Source organism: Telmatherina bonti (assembly GCF_933228915.1).
Source record: "Telmatherina bonti genome assembly, chromosome: 1".
NCBI classification, from domain to species: domain Eukaryota; kingdom Metazoa; phylum Chordata; class Actinopteri; order Atheriniformes; family Telmatherinidae; genus Telmatherina; species Telmatherina bonti.
Genome location: NC_136619.1, coordinates 21,669,478 through 21,693,237, shown reverse-complemented (window position 1 = coordinate 21,693,237; position 23,760 = coordinate 21,669,478). Strand labels below are relative to the sequence as shown.

At 36.7% G+C, this 23,760-nt stretch overlaps 1 protein-coding gene across 1 annotated transcript in view; it reads right to left on the bottom strand.

Annotated features, from left to right (window-relative positions):
- Positions 1–853: 853 nt before the first annotated feature.
- The window catches only part of LOC306760319 (CUB and sushi domain-containing protein 1-like), a gene marked incomplete at both ends in the record, with an annotated part of 457,273 nt that continues 434,366 nt past the window's right edge, over positions 854–23,760 (bottom strand). The window contains 13 exons of the mRNA XM_079246123.1: positions 854–1,013; positions 5,294–5,356; positions 6,755–6,881; positions 7,117–7,204; positions 11,280–11,392; positions 14,139–14,300; positions 15,061–15,123; positions 15,488–15,667; positions 15,789–15,900; positions 16,869–16,942; positions 18,291–18,397; positions 18,664–18,730; positions 18,872–19,045. Coding sequence (XP_079102249.1) covers positions 854–1,013; positions 5,294–5,356; positions 6,755–6,881; positions 7,117–7,204; positions 11,280–11,392; positions 14,139–14,300; positions 15,061–15,123; positions 15,488–15,667; positions 15,789–15,900; positions 16,869–16,942; positions 18,291–18,397; positions 18,664–18,730; positions 18,872–19,045 — 1,490 coding nt within the window. The remainder of the gene's footprint in view (positions 1,014–5,293; positions 5,357–6,754; positions 6,882–7,116; positions 7,205–11,279; positions 11,393–14,138; positions 14,301–15,060; positions 15,124–15,487; positions 15,668–15,788; positions 15,901–16,868; positions 16,943–18,290; positions 18,398–18,663; positions 18,731–18,871; positions 19,046–23,760) is intronic.

Sequence of the window (23,760 nt, the reverse complement as noted above, 5' to 3'; positions counted from 1 at the left end):
CTGATCTTATCGCAGCACCGACTGCATTTAATTGTCTATTCACAGTAGTCTGTAGAACAGATTCATCCAAAAGCCGCTCTATAAATGGCCTTTGCGCCTGAAAGTTTAGTTTACAGGTTTGGAAGTCCAGTGGAAGGATTTTAGTCCAGCACCCGTTTTGTCTTATCTTTACATATAGAAAATGTCTAATGTCTGGAAAGACAAAGTGGTGGAATAGTCTGTGCTTACCCTGTGGGTAAAACCTTACCTTGGTTGAACCCATAACTGGTCTGGGGAGATAGTAAGCCCATAACACAGTGCAAATTTGGCAGCATGGTATGGGTTTAGATTGGGATAAATAACTCACATTGAAAGAGTAGTGACAGGACATACCACACTACCCATACAGAGCCCTTTCCATGAGGAGGTCAGGTTAAATTTCTTTAAGAATTTGACAAAAACTAGATGAGCATGCATTTGAAGGGGGTGCACATAATTATATATTCTCTTTGCCTCTACTTGTTTGAATTATAACAGTGTTTAAGAACTCCTGCCCAAGCACTGATTTTTTTCAAACCAAGTGACCTCGAATTGTTTTATTAATGCCATTGTCTACCCTGGTGTTTACTGATTTCAACTTACTATGCCTGTTTGACTGTCAATCATGAAGGGATTAGTGCCATTGTTCAGGTAGGAGGTGGAGCTGCATTATTGTGCAGATTATGCTGACAGGGGACTAGCATGTTGCACAAAAGCTGCCCATGATGACATGTTCAAGTTTGTCCTTTCTCTTTTGTTTGGTTATACCAAACTGGAGACTGTAACTCTAAGGTTAGCTTGAATCACTTGTAAAGGTAGTGGCACTTTTGGTGGACTAAACCACAGTGCAGACTGTGTTTAGTGTGGTATCAAATCGAACTGCTTTAGCCTCAGTGGGCTTCATGTTGGTATCATACATTGGGTTTTCAAATGATGCCTGACCATTGGAGCTCTCATGGCCAACGTAGCCATTGAACTGGACCTTTGGACGTGTCCTGAAAAAGAGAAAGAAACAACACAGAATTAAAGGAACAATCTTTATTTCACAATGAAGAGCGGTATTAGATGCTTAGAAAAGGATAACACTGTAAAACCACAAATGCACAGGCCACTGAAACATAAAATGACAAGAAAACCACATAATTACTTTAAATGTTTTTAATAAGTTTGGTTGTTTTTAATTTTCTGATTCCTTGTATCAACTGTGTATAGTGAAGAAGATAGAGTTATTTTCTCCTGAGTTCTTCAGTGCCATGTAAAAATGTCACCTTCATGTTAGCATAAAAATATCTTGAAGTGGATTGAACATGATCTGATCAAAGAACATGCAGATAAAAATGAGATTGTCTTTATAGTTAACATTAGTACTATTGCCCTTCTTTGTTAAATTGTTAAAGAGGGGCAAGATGCAAAAATCTGAGAGGTTTGTTGTCACAGACAGCATCTACAAAGGTCATAGACTTCCATCACTTTAAAATGTCTATAGTGTATTTACCATCATTGTTAATCAAATAAGACAAAAGAGATGTTTAGTATACAAAGACCTTTAAGCGGATTAATGGGTTCTGAAATGGTGGCGCATTGTTCTATTAAGCAGCAACACCAGCATAAATATAACCTTCATAGAAGAATCACCAGGAGAGAACCTTTAAACTTTGTGACCATAAAACTCACTGAAGTTTGCAAATATATGTGTTAATTATCCTGATCAGTGTCAGATATAAATACTGTGATGATTGCAGAAAATATATTGTTAATGCCATAAAAAGTACAGAGATGGATTTATCATACTTTGGATTTATCTCAAACCAGTGGCATTAGAAATATTTTGCCGGAAGAGAAAATAAATCAATTACTGTACTTAATAATTAAATCAGTTTGTGTTTCAATTTTTATATGAGGCCTTTGTAATCATATAAGAATAACCACAGCCATTCATCTTCTGAATAGCTTAGTCCAGGGGAGCCCAGCTCTCACTATATATATTTTATAAATGGATTTTTGTTTCATATTGCTGTAAAACTAAATATATTACTTGCTATTAAGAAATACCAAAAACTTGACTCACATGCAACATTGTCATTACATTTTAAATTTAAGGTACAAAATCCAGAAAAAAATATGGTAGGAGTGGGGCTATAGATTGTGAATGATTGCTTCAGATGTCTAGCTGCCCACCTACCATCAGCTGCTCTGTGTCTGTGTGCCTACATGATTGTTTTTCAGCGGATCTGTAAATTTGTGTTTATAGTCTCATCATCAAATTAACATTTTGCAAAAAATTTCCAGCATGCATTGGAATGGATACAGCATGAAATATTACTACCCATCCTGTCTTTCTGTGTCTTTTTGTAGTAGATTACACTTTGGAATAATCAGTTTTTATAATCTAGTTAGATATAATCACTGAGTTCTTAAACCCTCTGGAACTATTTGCAGGGAGGAATGCTGCTACTGCTGTTGGATTCTAACCTCATTATGAGTGTATAGATGTGTGTGAGTATATGTGTGTAAGCACTGGTAGAAATCCAACCCCGGGGAACCACTAAGCCTACCCTACATGTTCAACCCATTACTTTACAAAACTGCACAGACCAACACACAGCACAGACCTCCCTGCACGGCAAAGTTTTAAATCACTGCATTGGTATTGGCTGTAGGTGAAGTGGTTTAATTTATTAGTAGGATGAAAAATTGTACACATAACTGGTTTGACATTATCATAGACACATGAAAGACACAAAAAAAGCTGCAATGCCCACAACATACACATATACACTAACAGTCAAAAGTTTGGACACACTTTCCCATTGGATTTAATAGAAAAGTGTGTCGAAACATTTGACTGACACTGTAGTTTCAAGTTTTAGTTTAAGATGTTACTTTACTTTTGCATGAAAGACATCACTTTCAGATCTGCTGGCGTGACATTGTAATTATCAATAAGTTTAACCACAGCACAACTGTCATACTTTGCTAATACTATGAACTGTGGATCTGAGTAGTGTTAAATGTAAAATATGTGACAGTCAACACTTGGATCTTAAAAAGGAACACCATTAGCCACCAAACAACAAACATTCAGAGATGCTGTCATTAGAAAGCTTTTTTTTAACCCAAAAAAACAATGACATTTGAGCCATGCTTAGATGTCTGGCATGGAACAAATTTAACTCCTCTGGAAAAAAGAGACAGGGAAATTTTGACTGTTTAGACATCTGACTTGGTCCAGACTTAGACCAACGTTAGTCTGAGCTGGCATGGCTCATGACTTTCTGGCAACATTTGAACAGTGTGTTTTCAACTGTTGCAAGTACCACACCAACTTCTCTGTATGACTGCATGCACTCCTACTTAAATAAAGTTGAATTATCCTTTTAAAACACAAATGCTGTCTTTGGAGAATTTTCTGATCATTACAAAAACCCTACCTAAACAATAAGCTGGTCAAAGGATGAAGTTCACACCAGTGATGTTGAAATATGAAAGCAGCTCACTATGCAGGGGTGGGTTAAACCCAAAATCCAGTGTCCAGAGATTACACACTGACTAAGCACTAAAAATGAGCCAGAGGACTAGTAAGCATCTGAACCACTATCCAAAATGTAATGTCTGAGCTCCATGAATACATCAATAAGATGGTGCCTGGGGATATGCACTTAGTGAATATCTCAGGCAGTGGAAACTAGAGGAGGAGTTGGAGAATCCATCATAGGAGGAAAATATACTGAATGGGAAGGACTACCGATAGATAACTAAAGTGGTGGAAATGAGCCATTCCTAATGAGGGCTGAAGTGAAGAAGAGCACAAAGGCGCTAATCACGGCAGCACAGGAGCAAGCCTCGAGCACCAGAGCAATATAGCCCCAGATCTACCACACAAGGCAGGATCTAGAGTGCAGCCTGTAGAAAGATGCCCCTAAACGCTCCAGCACCTAACAGCAGGGTGTAAGATATTGGCAGGGGAAAAAAAACATGAAAGACCATGACCAAGTAGCCAACATAGTGTAGGGAAAAATCTGTTCAGAATTTGGATTGGAGACCCCATGTTGCGTTAGGAAACATCTCCCAAGATGGTGAAGAATGAAAGGGCTAAGATCCAGTGGGACTTCCATGTACCAACTGACAAAATGATAATGGCCAACCAACTGGAAATAGTGATCATGGATAAGCAGCAGAGGAGATTTTAGTTCTTTTGTATCTGAGAGGAATGAACTTTATTTTCTTAGATTACGCTAGGATATGGCAGTGAAACTGGTCTGATAAACACTAACAATGAGTTTCACAAAACCTTTTTTTCTCTTTGTCACTACAGACGTAGTCTAAAAATGGGATGGTAAGACTACAGACAATCATGTAAAAATTGTCAGGGCTGGTCATATCAAACATGCCCTGGAAGGGTCTGGAGGCGGTGGACATGCAGCAAATAGCCTATATTTTGTTTTTGATGTCCTCTTCCGACATGAAAGGGCATTGCTATGAAAGTTGAGCAACTTTTCTATACTTCCATGTTTTCTCTGGGTTAATGGAGGGTTGTGACATTCCATGTCTTTCTCTGCTTGATAGTTAACTGTTTCAGGGTGTATCTCCTCTCTCACAGTCGATTCAAAGATAGACTCTTCCCAACTGCAACCCTGTGTTGGATTATGCAGGTACGAACAGTGGATGGGTCTTTTTTATACGAACACCTTCTCTATGTTGTAATAAAGATGTTTTTACACCTTTCACTTTTCAACCAAATCACAATGTTGATTAGACATTAAACAAAATCTTTTTTTTTTCAGCGTCTTCCAACAGCCTTGTGCTGGGTGGGTATAAATGTTGTAGTTTCAATCATCTGATTTATAGGGAGTTAAAGATTTTTTATGATGGCATCATGCTGACAGAGAGATGACAATGAGATCAAAGACAAAATAAAATGCCCTTAGAACAGCGTAACATGACTGCTGTTTTGACACAGTAGGGCTGCACTGAGTTGAAAACATTGAAATTATCTGGTATTTATTTTTACAAATATCATTCAGATTACCATTAGCTGATCTGAGTCCCCATGTTCTGTTTATTCTAAACTGATTTACCCACTAGCTTTAATTTGAGGTCATTACTATTATTAATTACTGTTATTATCGTTATAATGATTATTATTATGGTAATTGTGCAGCCATACTACACAGCAAACTAAAAAACAAGAGATGAGAAGTTTGACGGAGGATGTGGCGGCGGGCGGTGGTCTGGTTGCTGTTTGAACCAGACGGATGACAGGTGCCAGTCTTACCTGCCGCCAGGCCCCCAGGTGTCTTTTGGTCTCTCATTGTCATCTGTGTCAGCAGACAATGCCCTGCATACAACCATTAGCTTTAATGTACATCAACTAGCATTGCACACCGCTACAGAACGGCAATCAGTATGTAGAAACAAAAATATAGAATAATTAGAAGACCAACAAATTAGTTGTTAAAATGAGAAGTGTGCTCACTGAAGTGTTGATGATTGAGCAAACCAGGTCTGAATTTCCCCACACTTTGGATTTAACTTGCTCATGTGAAAGTGTGGTGCATAACACAGCATGTTGATAATCGTGGAACAGAGAATATTTCCTTCTGGATTAAGACTGTTTCTTTAAAACAACAAGACTTTCTTCATATAGAGAACTCTAAAACAGCACTGTAAGAACTGACAACCCAATAGATGAATGTGTGTATTGTCTATTGTTAGATGAATGACTATCATTTATCATGGCTTTAAAAAACTTTTAAGTGCTGAAGTGCAGAAGTCTGTAAAGCCGTCGCTGTAGAATCTCAAACAAACATTATGATTGCTTTTTATCCTCAGCATAGCTCTAAATTATCTGCCATCTAAGGGCAGTGTAAGTCTTTTGTTCACTTTCTAGGCACAATAATTGATATTTAAGGTCAATCAGATTTGACCTTTTTGATGCGCTCAAAGCTTTACAACTATAATTGCATCTTTTAAATGTCTCTTAATCCGCCTTTCTTAAAATGCATCAAACAGCCACTTTGTAAACTCACTGGTTTTTCTTTTTTCATATGATTAGTAGACAGAAACTAGACATGTCTAGTTTTGTTGCCAACCATCTGAATGTTAGAGATTCCTTCCAGTCAAAAGAATTTGCACTATAGACCTAAAGGTAGATAGAGGTTTACATCAAGATACACAGTGGATAAGACTGACCATAATGTGGATAACACTGCTTTTAAAAAGGTAGTTAAAGTTGTGCACACAGCAAGCACACAGCATTGTGGTGTAGTGGTTAGTGCTGTGGTCTCACAGCAAGAAGTGTACTGGTTTGAGCCTTGGTGGGGGGAACAGTGGCCTTTCTATGTGGAGTCTGCATGTTCTCCCTGTGAATGTATGAGTTCTCTCTGGGTACCCCAGCTTCCTTCCACCCACAAGGCATGCACATTAGTTCATTTCTATGGTTATCACTTGTTACTTTTTATCACACTTTGGATAAAGAATCTGCCCAATGACACTAGAATAAAACATTGCTTTGTTTTTTTAGTCAGTTTACTTCTACAATAGTAAAAGCTAGTGTTTAATAATTTTATGAAAACAACATTATTACAACATAACAAACCATGTTTAAAGTGTATTTTTTATTTTTCAATTATTTCTTCATTGTTTACAGAGGTAAAGTGCAAATGGCTGTTTTGTATTCTACACTGCTGATTGTGTTTTTCCTCTCTGATGGATTGACTTTGAGAGTAAAGCTTACCTGTGCTTATAGAGGTAGAAAGCAAATCCAGAGAGAATGAGGGCGAAGAAAGGGACTAAAATGGCTGCTGCCACGGAGCTGCTGTTTGTGTATGGGTTTGATGGGTCCATTGCCATGGTTACTGGACCTAAAGTTGGAAACAGATATACCAACATATGCATAAACCAATACATCCTTTCTTGCTTAAGATTTGGTTATTTCCTAAGATTGTGTGTGTCCTTCTCTGCCTTTGTGTTCTGACATACATGTGTTTTACAGTTTACTGCTATCATTCCACAGGTAAATTCCCCAAAAATAGTTTTTGGGACATTTTATTATCTTGTCATTGTTGCAACCAGTGTGTGGCTAAGAATTTAACCTACCTTGTCTTGTCAGATGGAACTTTCCAAAATCTTTACTGTGAATGTGACCCTGGTAGACAAATGTCTTCTGGTCGGACTCTGCAGTAACCTAAAAGGAAAAAGTATCAGGAGATAAGAATTAGCTTATCTTAAATCAATCACAATTCACAATTGAGCATTTGATTTAAGATTTCAAGATGATTTAGAATATGATGATTTGGAGCATTTGGAATAACATTTGGAATAACAGCGGTAGAATGTATTAAGCTCTCTGGCAATCAGGGATTATGCCTAGTAAGGTTTACATTGCTGTGGATTTGGTAGATATATGAATGTGTAATCAATTTTTTTTTTTTAATTTTAATTTTTTTTATCTGTAAATGTATTATTCTTTTCAGTATAGTCACCAGTACAGTAGAAGTAATTTATTTTTTCATGTGTTAATGTCTTTTTTTTTTTTTATTATTAATATAACTGATATAATATAATTGAATCTAATGCACAACCCAATGTTTTGCTGTAATTTATGATAATAAAATTATTTTACATGCACAAACTTGCTATTATTTCATAACACATATTGTGATGTGTTGACAGCTGTTGTGTGTATTGTTATGTGTACTGCCCACACAGGTGGAACCATTTTTATGTTAAAGCACTTACAGAAAGCTATTCCAGGCTGAACAAATGTTAAATGGAAAACAAAATAAAAAATAAAAAAATCGACAGAGTAAAAAACAAGAAGTGTGTAGGTTTTTAAAAAAAAATTTATATATAATACTAAATGTATTGATTGCCTTGATTCAAAATCCATTTTTTTGTGTACGAAGGCACATTTAATCATTATTTGCTGTCTGTGGTATGGGCAAGCAGGCAGCAAGCAACAAGTAAAAGAAGCTTTCAGACAACTAGGACTTCCACTGAGACGTGTACCACTGAACAATGCTCATTTTCATGTTGAGAAATTAAATGAATTTTACTATAGGTATGTCAGCTAAAATAAATATCCTCTTTGTTTTTGCTCTGGCAGAATATTCTTAGGAATTAGTTAGTGAATCCCTGTACATTTCAACACTAGGAATTTGCACCCTAAAATAAGAGAGCAGATAGAGATTCATAAATAGAGTACACTGACAGTACAAAGGGAAAGTATTCGATCATTGTCTATAACTGTAAGGGTCAGAAAATATTTAGCTATTATATCCCTGTTCTGTAAATACAAAATAGGCCAAATTCTATAACATGTTTTGTGAGCAAGCACAAAACAGCTGAAGTCTGTAAACAAGTCTATTTGATCTGAACAAACCTGATGGGATGTGGACATTTACATAACACCCAATATTGACCTTCTGCAGTTAACATTTAATTGCAATGAGCCTTGTGGACTCATACACAGTCAGTGACTCGCTAAGTGAAAGAACGACAACAAAAAGCCCCAACTGCTGTTGAAGAGATATCTTACAGCTAAATCACTAACTTGTTTTTTTTTTTCAGTTTTGGATTTATTTTTTCATTCTTATCTTTTTTAATGAAATGAATAAGCATTTAAACCTTATAAACGCTACATGCTGCATCCCGAACTTTCTTTCATTTATATTTCATTTCATTAAGAATTATTGAATACAGAATACAATACAATGGGGAAATTTCAAACAGGTTAAAAAATTGACTCATCTGTCATAAAGAATCATCTCATGGGGTCTAACCAAGAGTCATTGTGCAGCATCACAACCTTAAACATACAGCCAGAATCATGAGAAACAATTCTCAGCAGCACAAAGGACTACAACATATGTAAAGCTATAGAAGCTACTTTTCCCGATCTCAACATCATGGAGTCTCACAGGGCTTATGTCAAAAAGATGGAACACCTCAGATCCACAAAAGTATTATGGAAGTTCTTTAAGCTTCTTAAAAAAAAGAAAAGAAAAAAAAAAACCTGCCAAGTACCTCAAAAAACTGTACCCAGGAAAGCATGTGCTGTTTTAAAGGTGAGGTGTGATGATATCAAATGTTAACTTGACTTTGTATTCCCCTTTTTTCTTTTCCCAATGTAGTTTTTAAAATGTTGTCTCTAGCAGCATCGCATTACTTTAAATATTTAAAAATTTTTCATAGTATTACTGCTTGAGAAATCCCGTGCCCTGCTGTGTGCAATGGATAGAAAATATATCTGATGACAGACGGTCATTAGATACAACATGCAGGAGATGCATCTGCTTCCTTTAACGCTTAGTTAACCCTTCAATGTTTTCAACTTAGCTAATTATACACCATATAAACCTGACTCACCAACAGAAAGTACAACCTCAATTACCAAACTTTGGATAAAGTGTGCAATGTAAAACAAAAACAATCCCATAAACCTATATTTTATTTACAACAGAAAAAAAAAAACCACACCACAGACATTTTACTATTTCATGGAAAATATTAGCTTGGACTGAATTTTATGGCAGCAACACATCTACATATAAATATAAGCAGGGGCTCACTAATCTGATCTAATCTCACTAATCACTAATCTGTAACAAGCTGTCACTAAAAAATGTGGAGGCATTTTAAAGTAAAATTTTATTCAATGTAAAATTGTTGAGGCTTTAAAAAAAAATTACCATCTGCAGTTTCTACTATCAAAAAAATTCAAAGAATTGGGAAGAATATGTGTGCTTGGGACAACACTGAAACCCAAAACTTGATGCTGATGATCTACCCTCATACGGCACTGCATTAGAGGCAAACATGATAATCTACTGGAAATAACCAGATTGACTCAGGAACACTTCCAGAAATCTAATGTCTGTGAACACAGTTTGCCATGCAATCCACACATGTAGGTTAAAGCTTCATCATGCAAAGAAGATGCCATATGTGAACATGAAACAAGGAGCGCTGTTCTCTTCTGTGGGCCGAACCACATTTAAAATGCTCTGAGGCAAGTGTGTTCTATAGTCAGATTAATTAAGATTTTGACGTTCTATCTGGATACTAAGGATCACGTGTCCTGTAGTCTAAAATGAAAACAGATAATCAAGCGTGTTTTCAGCAGACAGCTGAAAAGCCTGCAGCTCGGTTAGTGCCTATGGAGTAGGCACCTTGCCCATATTAATAACTGTAACCACATTTCATTGTAAAATTAAGTTATGACATCACTAGTCTGAGCAAGGGATGGTTCCTTTAAGTGATTTCTGAAGTTGATTTATCAGACCGTTTAAATCGATTAGTCAGTTAGTCATGCGTCATCTTTAATGCGTAATCTCTACCCTCTAAGACACAGGTGTCAAACTCCAGTCCTCGAGGGCCGGTACCCAGCAGGTTTTTGTTGTCTCCATGCTCCAACACTCCTGACGGAAACTCATAAATAGGTTGACAAGAAGCTGCTGAATCCATATGATTTGAATCAGCTGTGTTTGTCGAGGGAAACAACAAAAACCTGACGCATACTGGTCCTCGAGGACTGGAGTTTGACACCCCTGCTCTAAGATATTTTGAGTGTTTAGGGACCTTTAATACACAATAATCCCACTGTGTTTAGATACAACAAAACCAGTCAATTTCCTTGTTTTTCCATTTAGTCATTTTGCTCCTAAAGTACTTTTTTTTTTTTTTTTTTTTTGATGGTTTAGTAAGAGAATCCTCATTGTGTTGGTAGAACCATGGAGAACTAGTCCTCTTCCACATAATGTGCATGTGATTTTGCCCTCCAGTTTAGTGGACTAATGCTGTGCTACTTTGGCCTGTTGCTTTTGCAGTTGGTGCTAATTCTTGCAAAATCAACATGAAACATTGATTCCAGATCTTTGTGTTCTGAAACAAAACTTTCCTTTTGCCAAACATGAAAATGAACACATTGACAAAAATAGTCAGTGTCAATGTGTTACTCCAACTAATCAACCAATCGATTAGTCATGTAGTTTAAGTTTTATTGGGAATCAAGAGGGGATTATGAGATTTGCAAATTACTGCATTTTGTTGTTATTGACATTTAGCACAGTGTCCCATTTCTTTTTTATTTTTACAAACTTCTGCCATTGCATGCAAGCTTTAGGTAAGATGGTACTCCAATGTTACTTCATTGTTTGATAATTAATTAAGTTAATCATTTCCCAGTAACTCAGCAATTTTCTGCTATATAACTGTCCTCAAACATCTTAAAATGCTTGATAATAAGAATTTTTACTTACATATCCATCCATGGCCCAATTGTCATTTTTAAACTTGCTGTAGTAATGTTCAGTTGGCCCCTTCACTTGGTAGACTTTCAGTAGCAGCTGGTTTTCCTCCGACTTATATGTACCTAGTAAGATAAAGACATAGCTTTAACATTAAACACACAGAAAAAAAACTAAATCTGGCATGTAATTAACTTCTAATTTGTTTTGGAATTTGCCCAGGTAGACAAAAAGGCTGAGGCACAGTCTGACAAGCAAGATGGCTGGCAAACTAAGTGGTTGTGTGACAGAGAAAAGGAGATACTTTGATGTTTTTGAATTATCATACTATCTTTCATTCCAGAAGCTTGTGACACATTACTTGGGAAAAAGTGACATTTACCCTTCAGCTACATTTCTCCATTTGGTTAAATACACAGCATACTTTAAGAACCTGCTGCTTTTCAGTGTGACAACTCCTTGTAAGAGACACACAACAAATTTAAAGTGACATGATATTACCTGTTGAAAGTGTATTTAAATGTGTAGCATAGCATTTTTACATCTTGACAGGAACTTGTAGACGATTAAAACAGTTATGGTAATGTGGACAGGAAAGAAAGTATGCAGTACATCTTTGTATTTATTAGAACAAAACAAAATTCAACTGGCCCAGACCATGTCTTAGAATTTAATGAATAGATCTCAACCAAAGAACTCACACAAGCTTGTAAAACCGCATTTAGTGAAAAAACTTGAGAAATATTTCAGTTTGATGTTGCTTCAGTTTCTTCAAGTTTTTACAAAAGTTAAATGTCCCTTCACAACATTTCAATTAGGCAGAGATCTGCACTTTGACTGGACCATACAAATACCTTGACTTTTTCAGACAATCTGTTTTTCAGACAATATTTGTTGCCTTGTGCAGGATTGTTGTCCTGTAGTATGACCCATTTTCATCAAAGCTTTTCCTGCCATGATGGTTTCATGTTTGAATTAAAGAATACTTTGGTATACAGAACATTTCAGAGGTCTTTTATACCCTTTCTGAAGTCAAATTCATATCATTCTAAGCCTTTTCAAGATGAATGTTCTAGATTTTCTGGCTCCTAAAAGTGTTGGAAAATTGTACTAATAAATATTAACTTAGCACTTGTTTAGAAATTATACCTTGCTTTTGGGTTTTATCAAACATGATGTAATGCCTCGTGGCCAAACATCTTCACCTTGGTCTCAGACATTGCTCCAAACGTTTTGTCGTTGGTTATTTACAATTTTAGAAGTCTAAGCAATCTTTGCTTAGCCTGGCAAAACTCCAAAATAAGTAATAAGTTTCAGCCTTTCTGGAATTAGATCATCACAAACTTTAACATTCAACATGCTACCTGTTGCCTGTAGTGTTTGATTGTGGCTTTCAGTTTTAGATATTGTCTTTGCGCATTGCACTGATCTTGGAATAAAGTTGCTTAGATGTACTGAAAAGACTCACAAATCTTCAATATTGTTTAATTTGAATGTTCTTTCTCTCTGTAGAACAATATAAAGCATAATTAACTTCCATCTTCAAGGTATTTTAGCTTATAATGGTTTGTTAACTCCTAGATGTTCTTGGCTCATTTGGTAAAAAGGCTAAATGTTTTCATGATATTTATTTCAGAATTGTTTATTGATCTAATCTTTTATTATTAATTTAATGTTTCTCATTAACATTCATACACCTTCTAGTTAGTTTTGTTTTACTTTACTCAGTAAATGAAGCCGTCATACTATAACGTATCCCATGATGAATTAAAAAAAATTAATGGAATTCATTCATTCATTTTCCGAACCGCTTATTCCAATTCAGGGTCGTGGGGAAGCTGGAGCCTATCCCAGCCGGCTTTGGGTGACAGGCAGGGTACACCCTGGACAGCTTGCCAGTCCATCGCAGGGCCACACACAGAGAGATGAACAACCACACTCATGCTCACTCCTAGGGGCAATTTAGAGTGACCAATTAACCTATCATGCATGTCTTTGGATGGTGGGAGGAAGCCGGAGTACCCGGAGAGAACCCACGCATACACGGGGAGAACATGCAAACTCCACACAGGAAGGCCACTGACCAAACCAGCCAAGGATTGAACCAGCAACCTTCTTGCTGTGAGGCCACAGTGCTAACCACTGCGCCACCGTGCAGCCCTAATGGAACTCAATACATTACAAATTTGTTTAATCCACATGCATTTGTGCTTTTTTTTTTTATCCACGGAAAGTGTCAACGTTTATAGATATTATCTGCAATTTAAGAGTTTGCACGACTCTACACACAGATTGGTGATATCTTTCTGACAAGTGAGAATTAAAGCTGGATATTTTATTAACATGCTGCGTAGCCGTGTGTTTACACTCACAATGCTCACATCTGTACCATTTACACTGCATTTAAAATCTGCAAAAGCTGGTATGTGATTACTTGTATTTTACTTTAAAAAGTCTGTTAGATTTCTTTTTCTGTACTATATAAAACAAAAGCCTTTTTCACAAATCTGTCTTGTTAAAATACCTCATAAATTTAATTACATGTATCTTGTAATGTTATAATTGGCTTTTATATCTGTAAGAGAATGAAACTGACTTAAGAAAACTGGTTTATTGGCTGTTTAGTCACAGTATGAGGACACACACACACACACACACACACACACACTGTGTCCTTGTGTGTGTATTACGGTGTGAAAAAGAACACAGGAGTGTTTTTAAATTGTGAAATGATCAATTTTGGTGTCTGAAGGCTTGCTTTATTTTAACCTGCATGACTTTTATTATGTAAAGCATTTTGTGTTGCCTCTGGCATAAAAAATGCTAATGAAATAGTGTGATTTGATTTGATTTGCACACACAAACCTATACCTGACAATCTGATTGACACTCCGCTGGTCTCCAGTAATGTGATGTTGACACGACCACTGGTAGCATTGAACCCATTAACTGTAAACGTAGTGGCCTGTCTCTTTCCTAAATACTCGTAGAAACCGCTCCACTCTGAATTTGGAGAAAAGACGTCCACTGGAACTGCCACAAAGACAAAGAAACAATCATATAAAGAATGTAAAGCTACATAGGCATACATTGTTATGTACAGTATGACTGTGTGTTTTTTGCGAATCGGCAGGAGAAAGGTTGTCGGCTGACATTTGCCCAGATACACATTAAAGGTCATGAAAAGGGATGATTGCCACAAAAAACTTAGGATGATGACTACCCTCATGTGTTTGGTAAAAAACATACAAAACAACCAGCTGTGATGCCCTCAGAGTTGATAAGGTCAGTCTGATTCCACTTTCACTCAGCTATATGACTCATTTCAAATACCCGCTGTTGCATTCTTGGAGAAATACAACTTCTGTCATTTCCCTGGTGTTAGTTTTCTATCTCTGGCTCATTAACTGAATATATTGATTATATAATATATAATATCTTTTTCTGAAACTTACAAGGTAATTTAATTGTATTACACCTGAATGTTTCCATTAATTTACTTACTTTATCTGAAACTGCTTACAGTCTGCAAACAGGACAGTTTTTATCATCCAATAAAGACCGTTCAACCAAATAGTGACCCATAAACATTAACTGCAAAGTCCTATCTCATTATTCATTCCTGTCTGGGAAATACATGTTGACAGCTCTGTATATCAGAAAAACTATATAATGAAAACAATTTAAATTGGGGCATAAACAGGTTGTAATGAAATGATCAATCCTCTGTTTACTGTTCATCTGTTGTGTGTAAATTTATATTTTTGCATGTGTTGATGTTTGTCATGCATACCACGAATCTTGTTCTTCTGGACATCTGACTCTCCTCTATCTTTGGGATTCACTTTCACCCCAACTGAAACATAAAACAAGTATGAAGTCTAGTTCAGCTTACTTGGTATTTAAATATATTACAGATGGTACATTTAATACAAGGATGGTAGGAATCCTAAAACACAGCTGGTAGCCTGACAGGATATAAACCTTCTGGTTTCGTTATCATGCATCACAACATCTGAACCTGAAGAGCGCCATTAGTATGTGATTAAACGATAGAATAACTAATCTAGTAGTCATTTCCCCAAGGCTGAAGGGGGCTGAAACAACATCATGGTGATAATCTGCATGTACTAACACAAATCACAGGTGATTAGAAGGTTGCGTTGTAATTTCAGGTAGAAAGATTAGACTCTTTTACACACTATGCATGATCTTAGTACCTTTACACAGTGGTGGTTTCCCTGACCACCTCCCATCACTTTTACAGGTTCTGTGCTCTGATCCTCCAGCCAAATAGAACCCCTCTTGACAGGTGTATATCAGAGTATAACCCAAAGTAGGCAGGTCCATAGATCGAACATCTACGTTACTGGGAGTCTCTGGCTGTCTGCATGAATGAGCTGAGTGATGGGGAACAAAACAGCAATGCATCAATGATTAACATCATGTTAATGTCAAATTGTACGTTATTTTTTAATATTTGTTGACTAAAACATAGTTGCACCAAGGTTGATCACTTACCAATGCACTCAGGTTGAGTTCCACTCCAGGTTAGATTTTCTAGGCATATTCTTGTTGTTGAACCAAGGATGTGGTAGTTTTTTCGGCACTTGAAGGAAATTTTACTGCCAACCTACATTTCAATAAAGAATAAAAACATAATTCGAATGAACCCAGTATCCTCTTCACACCTGCTACAATCATAAATAATAGATAATCATCGATTTAAGGCATCATCAGGAGTTTATCCCTACCAGCATATTGACACTAACAGCATACAGACAGCATTCATCTCTTATGCTCATCCAATTTAAATATGTGTACATATCTTTTTTTTTTTACTGAGATAGTCTTCAATGCTCTGTTCCCTTGTTTTCACATGTGAATGCATTTTTGTCACTTTCTGCTGCTCTCTGTCTTTATGATTTAGAGCACATCACTTATGTCATGCTGTAGTATATAGAGATGAAGTAAATCAACAACTAAAAGCTGTTGTATTTCATGTGAATAAAGATATAGCTTTAACTGACAGAAAATCCTACTGTGATAATATGTATCAGTTACTTTAAGAATCAGTCACATAAATTACCACCATATCTCTTTTAATCATATTTAATTATATTTAATTATATATATATATATATATATATATGGTTGAATTTTTGTACATGTTTGTGACAATGTTTACTTCTTGCAACACTGCAACTATTCACTTTTTTTGCAGGCTTTGACACATGTTCATAACGCTCAATTGGCAGAGCGCAGTTGCTAGTTAAAGGATGAAGGCTGAAATATGATCATTTTTTTAAAATCGCTTCATCAGGTTTAATGCTTTAAACTTTTCATAAAATACTTTACAAATTGAGACACCATCTGAATAATCTAATATCTGCACGCCAACAAAAAAGATGACTGAAAGTCATTTTAAAAAGTTTAATTCTAAAAGTTTAATTAGCAGAAAATAAATTAAAACCTACAAAGAAGTATTTCCTTAGCTGTTGTTGTAATATGTTTTTTTTTTTTTTTTTCTAAAAAATGTAATAAATTTGTATTCCAAGCTATTTTCAAAATATTCTTATACAGTCAACTGACATTTCTCACCTGAAAGCCCTGGGCCATGACTGGGATACCATAGGCAGGAGTTCCTGGATCACGACAGCTGTTAAAAGCTGGGTCTACACACACAGACACACACAGACACACATCAACATTAAGATTTCCACTTTTCAGTTTTCTCTATTCTTCATTTTGACTGAGACTAAATTCAGTATGTCAATAATGATCTAATTTCAGCCTTTAGTGTTGTTAAAAGGAAGGTGATGTAACAGTAGTAAACATGCCAATTTCCCAGCTTTTTTTGCAACATGTTGCAGGCATCATCAAAATGAGTGAATCTTTGCAAAAAGACAATGTTTCAGTTTAAACATCAATAGCTTGTCTTTGTAATGTGTTTTATTAAAAATAAGTTCAAATAGATTTGAAAATTATTGCTTTCTGTTTTATTTATGTTTGATACTATGTTCTAACTTATTTGCATTGGGGTTGCAGTAAAAGTATTTATTGCACACATATGATTCCATGAGTAAAATTACTGCAAAGATAAAGTAATCCAAACATTTGAATGGAAACAAATACAAACCAAATATCGACTAGCACGATGTGGTACGGAACATTAATGACAAGGGTGTAGAGAAGTAACATGCTGAGTATTAAAAGTTTATTTGCAGCAAAGGAAATGCTTGTTTAATAAAATCAGCAAATGTGAACGAGCATTTTGCTAACACTCATAATGGTTTTTCAATTACAAACAGGTTTTCTTTGGAAATGATGGCGATTTCTCCCGGCGGTCTAAGAGAATAAAATGAAGTTAACAGATTCATTTAGGTGTGGAAGCAGGGCCGAGCCTCAACCACACTTCTATTCACCTGATAAACCGCTTTGCTCTCTGTTACCTCTTTGTTTGCCTGATTTTCTAAATTGAACTTTCTCTCCTTGTCTTCCACATCCATTCATCTGTCAACCCATTCATTCTTCACCCTCTTCCCTTTCACTCACTCTGTCATCCCCTTTATACATTTATCCATCCTTTTTTTTTTATCACTTATCCACTTCCTTTACTCTCAACTCTTCTTCAACCCTCCTCTCTCTCCCTTTTTGCCCACAATCTCCCTAATCTCTTAATTTCTCTGTCAATAATCTGTTTGTCTATCATTTTACCCATCTTATTTTTAGTTACCATCTACGGGGGTCCTAAAAACCATGGTTGCAGATATCTTGAGAAGGTCCCCACATCCCGAGTCCCATGTCCCTTTGAGATCCCAGATGATCCATCAAATTATCCACATCAACCTACTGCTACCTTAAACGCTCATAAAATCACTAAACTTAGCTGTTGTGGTATGATCCTTGCTTGTCATATGGCAACATATCATCACAACAGTCCATTGTTTACATGTTGAATGCTGACGATGTGTTTTGGAGGACAATGGGTGAGTTACTTTTTTCTTTCTGTCTTTTAGTTACCTATACAGGCTGGTTGTTGACCACTCCAAATACCATCTGCTTGACAGAGTCTGGACGCAGAGCCCACTAGCACGTAGGGGGCATGGCAGTAAAACCTTACCCCTGACCTGTGAAGGAAAATAAATACTGTATCTAATATCACACAAAAAAGAACTGACCACACATAGGTAACAAGCTGTTGTTAAAAAAAAATCTGTTTATTTGAGATCTTAATTGTTAAAATATCCATCTGTAATGTTTATGGTTTTTTGACAGGTCTTTATCTTTTTTTACTTTTCATTAACATTTTGCTGAGTTTTAGTTCACAAAACCATTATCATCATTTAGTGAAGGAAACACTTAAACTGTCACAATTCAACATCTAACTACTGACCGATAAGAAAAGATGTTCCCCTCTCTGAATCCTCCCCCAGGAGAGCCAGGATCACCACACAGGACAGCTTCAAAGACAAAATATGGACAGTCAGAACCTGTTCTGGTTTGAGCTGTGGAAGTTAGGGTTAGGGTTAGGACAAGGTTGGACACAAAGTGAAGGTAAATGTTCTCCAGTTTATAGTATATGTTATGAAGAAATAACTTACGTAAGCACTGTGGGACATCTCCTGTCCACGTCCCATTTCCTCCACAGGTTAAGACAGCAGGAAGGGAGAGCTGGTAACCATGGAAACAACTGTAGCTAACACTCGCTCCCCAGGAGTGGTCGGACCCTTCCACTTTTCCATGGAGTACTTGTGGAGGAGGTCCACAGTGGATTACTGAAACAAAAATGTAGAAAATGAAAATATATCATCATGAACATCAGTAGTTATATGGATAAACTGGGATTTCACTGATACACATGGCCACTTCACAACAACTGTGTTTGTGTAGCTTCATGGTTTCTTTGCCATGTCCATAGATATACTTCATATAATGCAAATCACAAGGGTCTAATGTTTATGTGCTCAGATGTTGCAGAAGTGGCTTCTGCTGCAGGCCATATGGGGTGTCAGGTCACATGACCTGTTCATAAATGCGAAGGTGTGTTTTCAGCTTTGACAGCTTTCAGCCAGCCCATGTGTGTGATCCAATTAGGATTGAAACTGCTGGCTGGAGTGCAAATTGGGATAGAAGGTCAACAGGGAAAATCAGGTATGGGAAAAAATAAAAAAAGAGCTGAAAATCTTCAGGATTGCAGGTAGAATGCACAAAATAAAAAAGAGAAAATGCTGCAGATGGTTTTGATCACCATCACCTTATGGGTAGTAAAAAGCTGCAGATGACTTGGAGCACCGTATTTAGTTATTCACCATGGTAATCATAAAGTTTATCTATGGTTATATTATCGAGCTTAAAGCAGAGAAGCAAGTGTGTTTCAGAGCCTATAGCATCTCCACTGTCACTTCAAAGGCTCAAGCAGAGCTTGATCGGGGCTCCCCCGAGGGAAGGACCTGGACTTTTGGCTCAGCAAATGCCCTTGGGGCAAAAAGGAGTAGTTGTAGTAGGCGGTGGTGTCACAGTGAGAGGCGATGTTTACCTGAGGGCTAAGATAAGGAACCTGGTTGCTTCAGAACAGTGAAGTTCAGCAGATCACAACTTCACTACAAAGCATTGCACTTTTCCTCATAGTATTTCTGGTTATACCAGGAGAATTTATAAAACCGTGTCATGTGTTTGCTGTAATCGCTCAGCAATCAGTGCAGCAACTCCCCAGATGCACTACCGGAGATTTATTCCAGAAGTTTTATTTTTGTCATTAATCTATTTTGCCAGTGAGTTGTATTGCTTGCTTAAAAGGTTCAAATTATTCAAATTATCTGGTTAAAATAACCTACTGAAAGTACTTTTCATTTAATTGAACATTTATGTCTAAAGCTAATAATCTAATCAACATTTGCATGTGGAATACTGAAATTCCTTGTTATTGGGCGGTCTTACATGAGCCTGGCAAAGTCTCAAGCTTATCCAAAATACTGCAGTGAGATATCTAATGACAGTTATCAGGGAAGATCACATTTAGTCAGCCTTAGCTTCTTTTCTCTGGCTTCCTGTTCATTCAAAATAGAATTTAAACTTCTTCTCCGCACATATAAAGCTCTCTATAACCAAACGTCTTTGTATGTCAAATATCTCAACAGAGCCTTTTGCTCTCAGACTGCAGGATCATCTGTAAGAGTAGAATAGGAGACAGAGTTTTCATCACAGGGCCCTCTTATATGGAACTAGCTCCCAGTCTGGGTTTGGGAGGCAGAAACTCTGTACCTTTAAGATCAAGCTTAAAGGGGTGCTATTATGGTATTTCAAGTTTTCTGAGCTTTCTACAGTGTCACAGTGTTGAATCCTCATCAGACATGTGGACGGTACTGTTTTTTTTATCACCTAAACACATGTTTGAGTTTGAGTTTCCATGGCGACAAAAAACTCGCTGTTTTAGAGAGTTTTTTTTCTACTTGGAAATCCTTGTGACGTCCCGGGGGATAAGGTTCGGTGATTGGTTACCTTCTACTGGTTAACAAGGGCATGTACAAATACATCAGGCGGGTGGAAAACATTGGATAAAGTTATTTCCAACGATGGCTGGTGAGTTTACCAAAGAGAGACATCCTGCTGCATTCGTTGCTGTGGGTTGCTGTTTTCCACTTCGTTTTCAGGGTCTGATTCAGGTTCCAACATGTAGAGCTGTATGCTATGTGTTGACATTGTCTTTTGTTTTTTTATTGAGTTCATATTAGCCTAATCCTTCTGCTTATGAGATGTTACAATGACGGCGAAAGCAGTTGCGGTGCGCGCTCCTGATGTAGTGCAGTGGCGGGAGGCGGGGCTTAATGCGGAAGAGTCTCAATCCACTGGTTTTGCCCACAGGCTGATCTGACAGCCTACGGAGAGGGTTGGTCTGAAGTAAATAAAGCGATTTGTGACAATAACTCGAACAATCCCAGCCCTTCTGGGTTCAGAAATAAAAATAAAGTAGCCTGAAATGCACATAATAGTTCCACTTTAATGGTTTCCTTTTTGATATATATATGTAGGGGAGGTTAGCTCTTAAGATGCTGAGGGATGTCCATCTTCCTGCTCTTAGTTTTCCATATACCATGACAGGATCAGTGTTTGTGAGATGTATTTCTATTTTCTCTCAGCAAACCATTCATGCTAAACGTTTCTTTTAATCGGTTTGGGTTTTAAAATCGGTTCTTGTTGATCTCTCTCTCCAGTCCTCTCCACCTCTAACTGGTTGAGGCAGATGGCCGCCCTTCTTGAGTCGGGGGCTGCTACTGAATTTTCCTCCCTGTTAAGAGGGAGTGTTTTTCTTTCCACTGTTGCCCACCACCCATGCTTAGGATGTGCAGGATTTAATTACATATTAGATTCATTGCATTACTTTAGATTTACTTAGTTTGCCAACTTTTTTTACAAATTGGCTTGCATGAACACCGATATTATAAACTGGACAAATTAGAATTTATTTCAATTGGACCACAATAAATTGGCTTAAACTGATTATGTCTGCAAAGTCTTTTGAGATGATTTAGTTGTGAATTGGGGCTATACAAAGAAAGCTAAACTGGTCTCACTTCCACTGTACATTCTTTACATATAACTGAATTAATATGTGCAATTTGTTCACCGTCAAATGCACTTTTTGTTTACACTTTTGTTTGTCTATCTTTTAGTTGTAATGAGTTGTAATGAGCAAATACATTTTCGATTGAATATTTTTTTCTGCTCTGATATGTACTGCAAGAGTACCCGAATTGTTCTCTGCTGCTTTGTGTTGTGCAGAACTGTTTGATCTCAGCTGTCCTCTGGCAATTTCAGCTGGTTTAGGGTAGGTGGTCAATGCCACTTCAAAACGCAGGTTGCATATGTTTGACATTTAATAGCACATCATTTTCCTTGTTTAGGGAAAAGCAGTTATTCATCAGCTGGGTCAAAGAGCAAGTCAATATCTTCTTAGCTAATGCAAGCAGCCATGCAACTAATAGATGCATAAATCATTTTGGAAGATGCTTCTGTGAACACTAAACTCATGACACTTCTGTTCTTTCCCCTTTGCAAGTAAACTTGTATGTCTAGTTTAGTTTGACTGACCACACTGTGGATTTGGGAACCTCTGACTTCAATTAGTTTATACTAATGTTAGCTTTTCATCGCAAGGTTTGCAAAATAACCATATAGTGTACATGTTAAAGGACATACAAAAATGAAAAAAAAAAAAAAAAAAATCCTTTTTCAGAATACTACTCATTAAACTCTGGTTGGCTTAAGTTTGTATAAAATTTTAAGTAGACTGTAAATCTTACCCTATTTTAAGACAGTTATTTATAAATGCAGACAATTTGCTCTTTATTTTTTCTTTCCATTGTAAATCTGAGGTCTTCTTATGTGGAATCACTATTAATGCAATGACTTGAAAAGCCCTCGCCATGCAGACTTTAATTTTACAATTACCAGTGTAAAATGCTGATATCAAACTGTCCATCGGCTCAAAAAGATTAGGATGCATTAAAGAGGCAGCTGTTACATATAGCGAATTTAATCTGGAATCATTTGACAGCATGCTGTTTATGTATGATGAAGATGTTGAGGATGTGCGCGCGCTGATACTTTGCTGTGTGCTTTACGTGTATTGATGTCTACACGGATAACTTCATAACACGATAAACATCTCCGTTTGTGCATGTAACTAACTCTCTGAGATAATGATAACCATCTGCAGAGCTTCAAACATCTAATAAAGTCAGCGTAATTCTCGTCTAACTAGGAGACAGATGGTGTCATGCTCCATTCACTCCGCTGTATTATACAGAGCACACATGCATACAGAGAGGGTGCGCTGCAGACAGAAACAGATATGCAAATAAAAATAAACACATAGAAACAACATATCCTGTGTATAAACAATATATGTATATGTATAATGTAGAATATACCCATATATAATAGATTTGCCTTGAAATTGAGTATACTTATTTAAAATAATTTTATTTGGAAAAGCTATATTAAGAAATGGTTTTATTCATATGTAAATGATTTTCCCAAATAAAAGGTTATGATATATCTTCTGATGAAAGAAATATTCTAATTTAGATAAACAGAAAGACTGCATGACCACCCTAACACCTCGTTTAAAGGGGTATTATTTTAGAATTCTTTTTACTTTCTTTTTAAAAATGCTCAAATTACATGCACAATATCCAATATCACAATATCCACTGGTTGTATATGGTAATTAATGCATTTCTGGTCTTTTATGTCTTCAGTTTCCTGAAGAAACCCTAAATGTCTTATTCAGGTCCTGAAAAACTGATAGAGCCTCATATCCCACTGTTATTAATTCTCCATTCTACAAAATATTTTTGCTTGTTGTTAGTTCCATAAAAAGCCACACACCTGCACACTAGTCAATGCCAGTTTTTCGAAGCATGCAGTTCATCCTTTTATTGCTTTGCGACTTCAGGAACAATAGCTGGTTGCTGGCCAGCAGCTAACA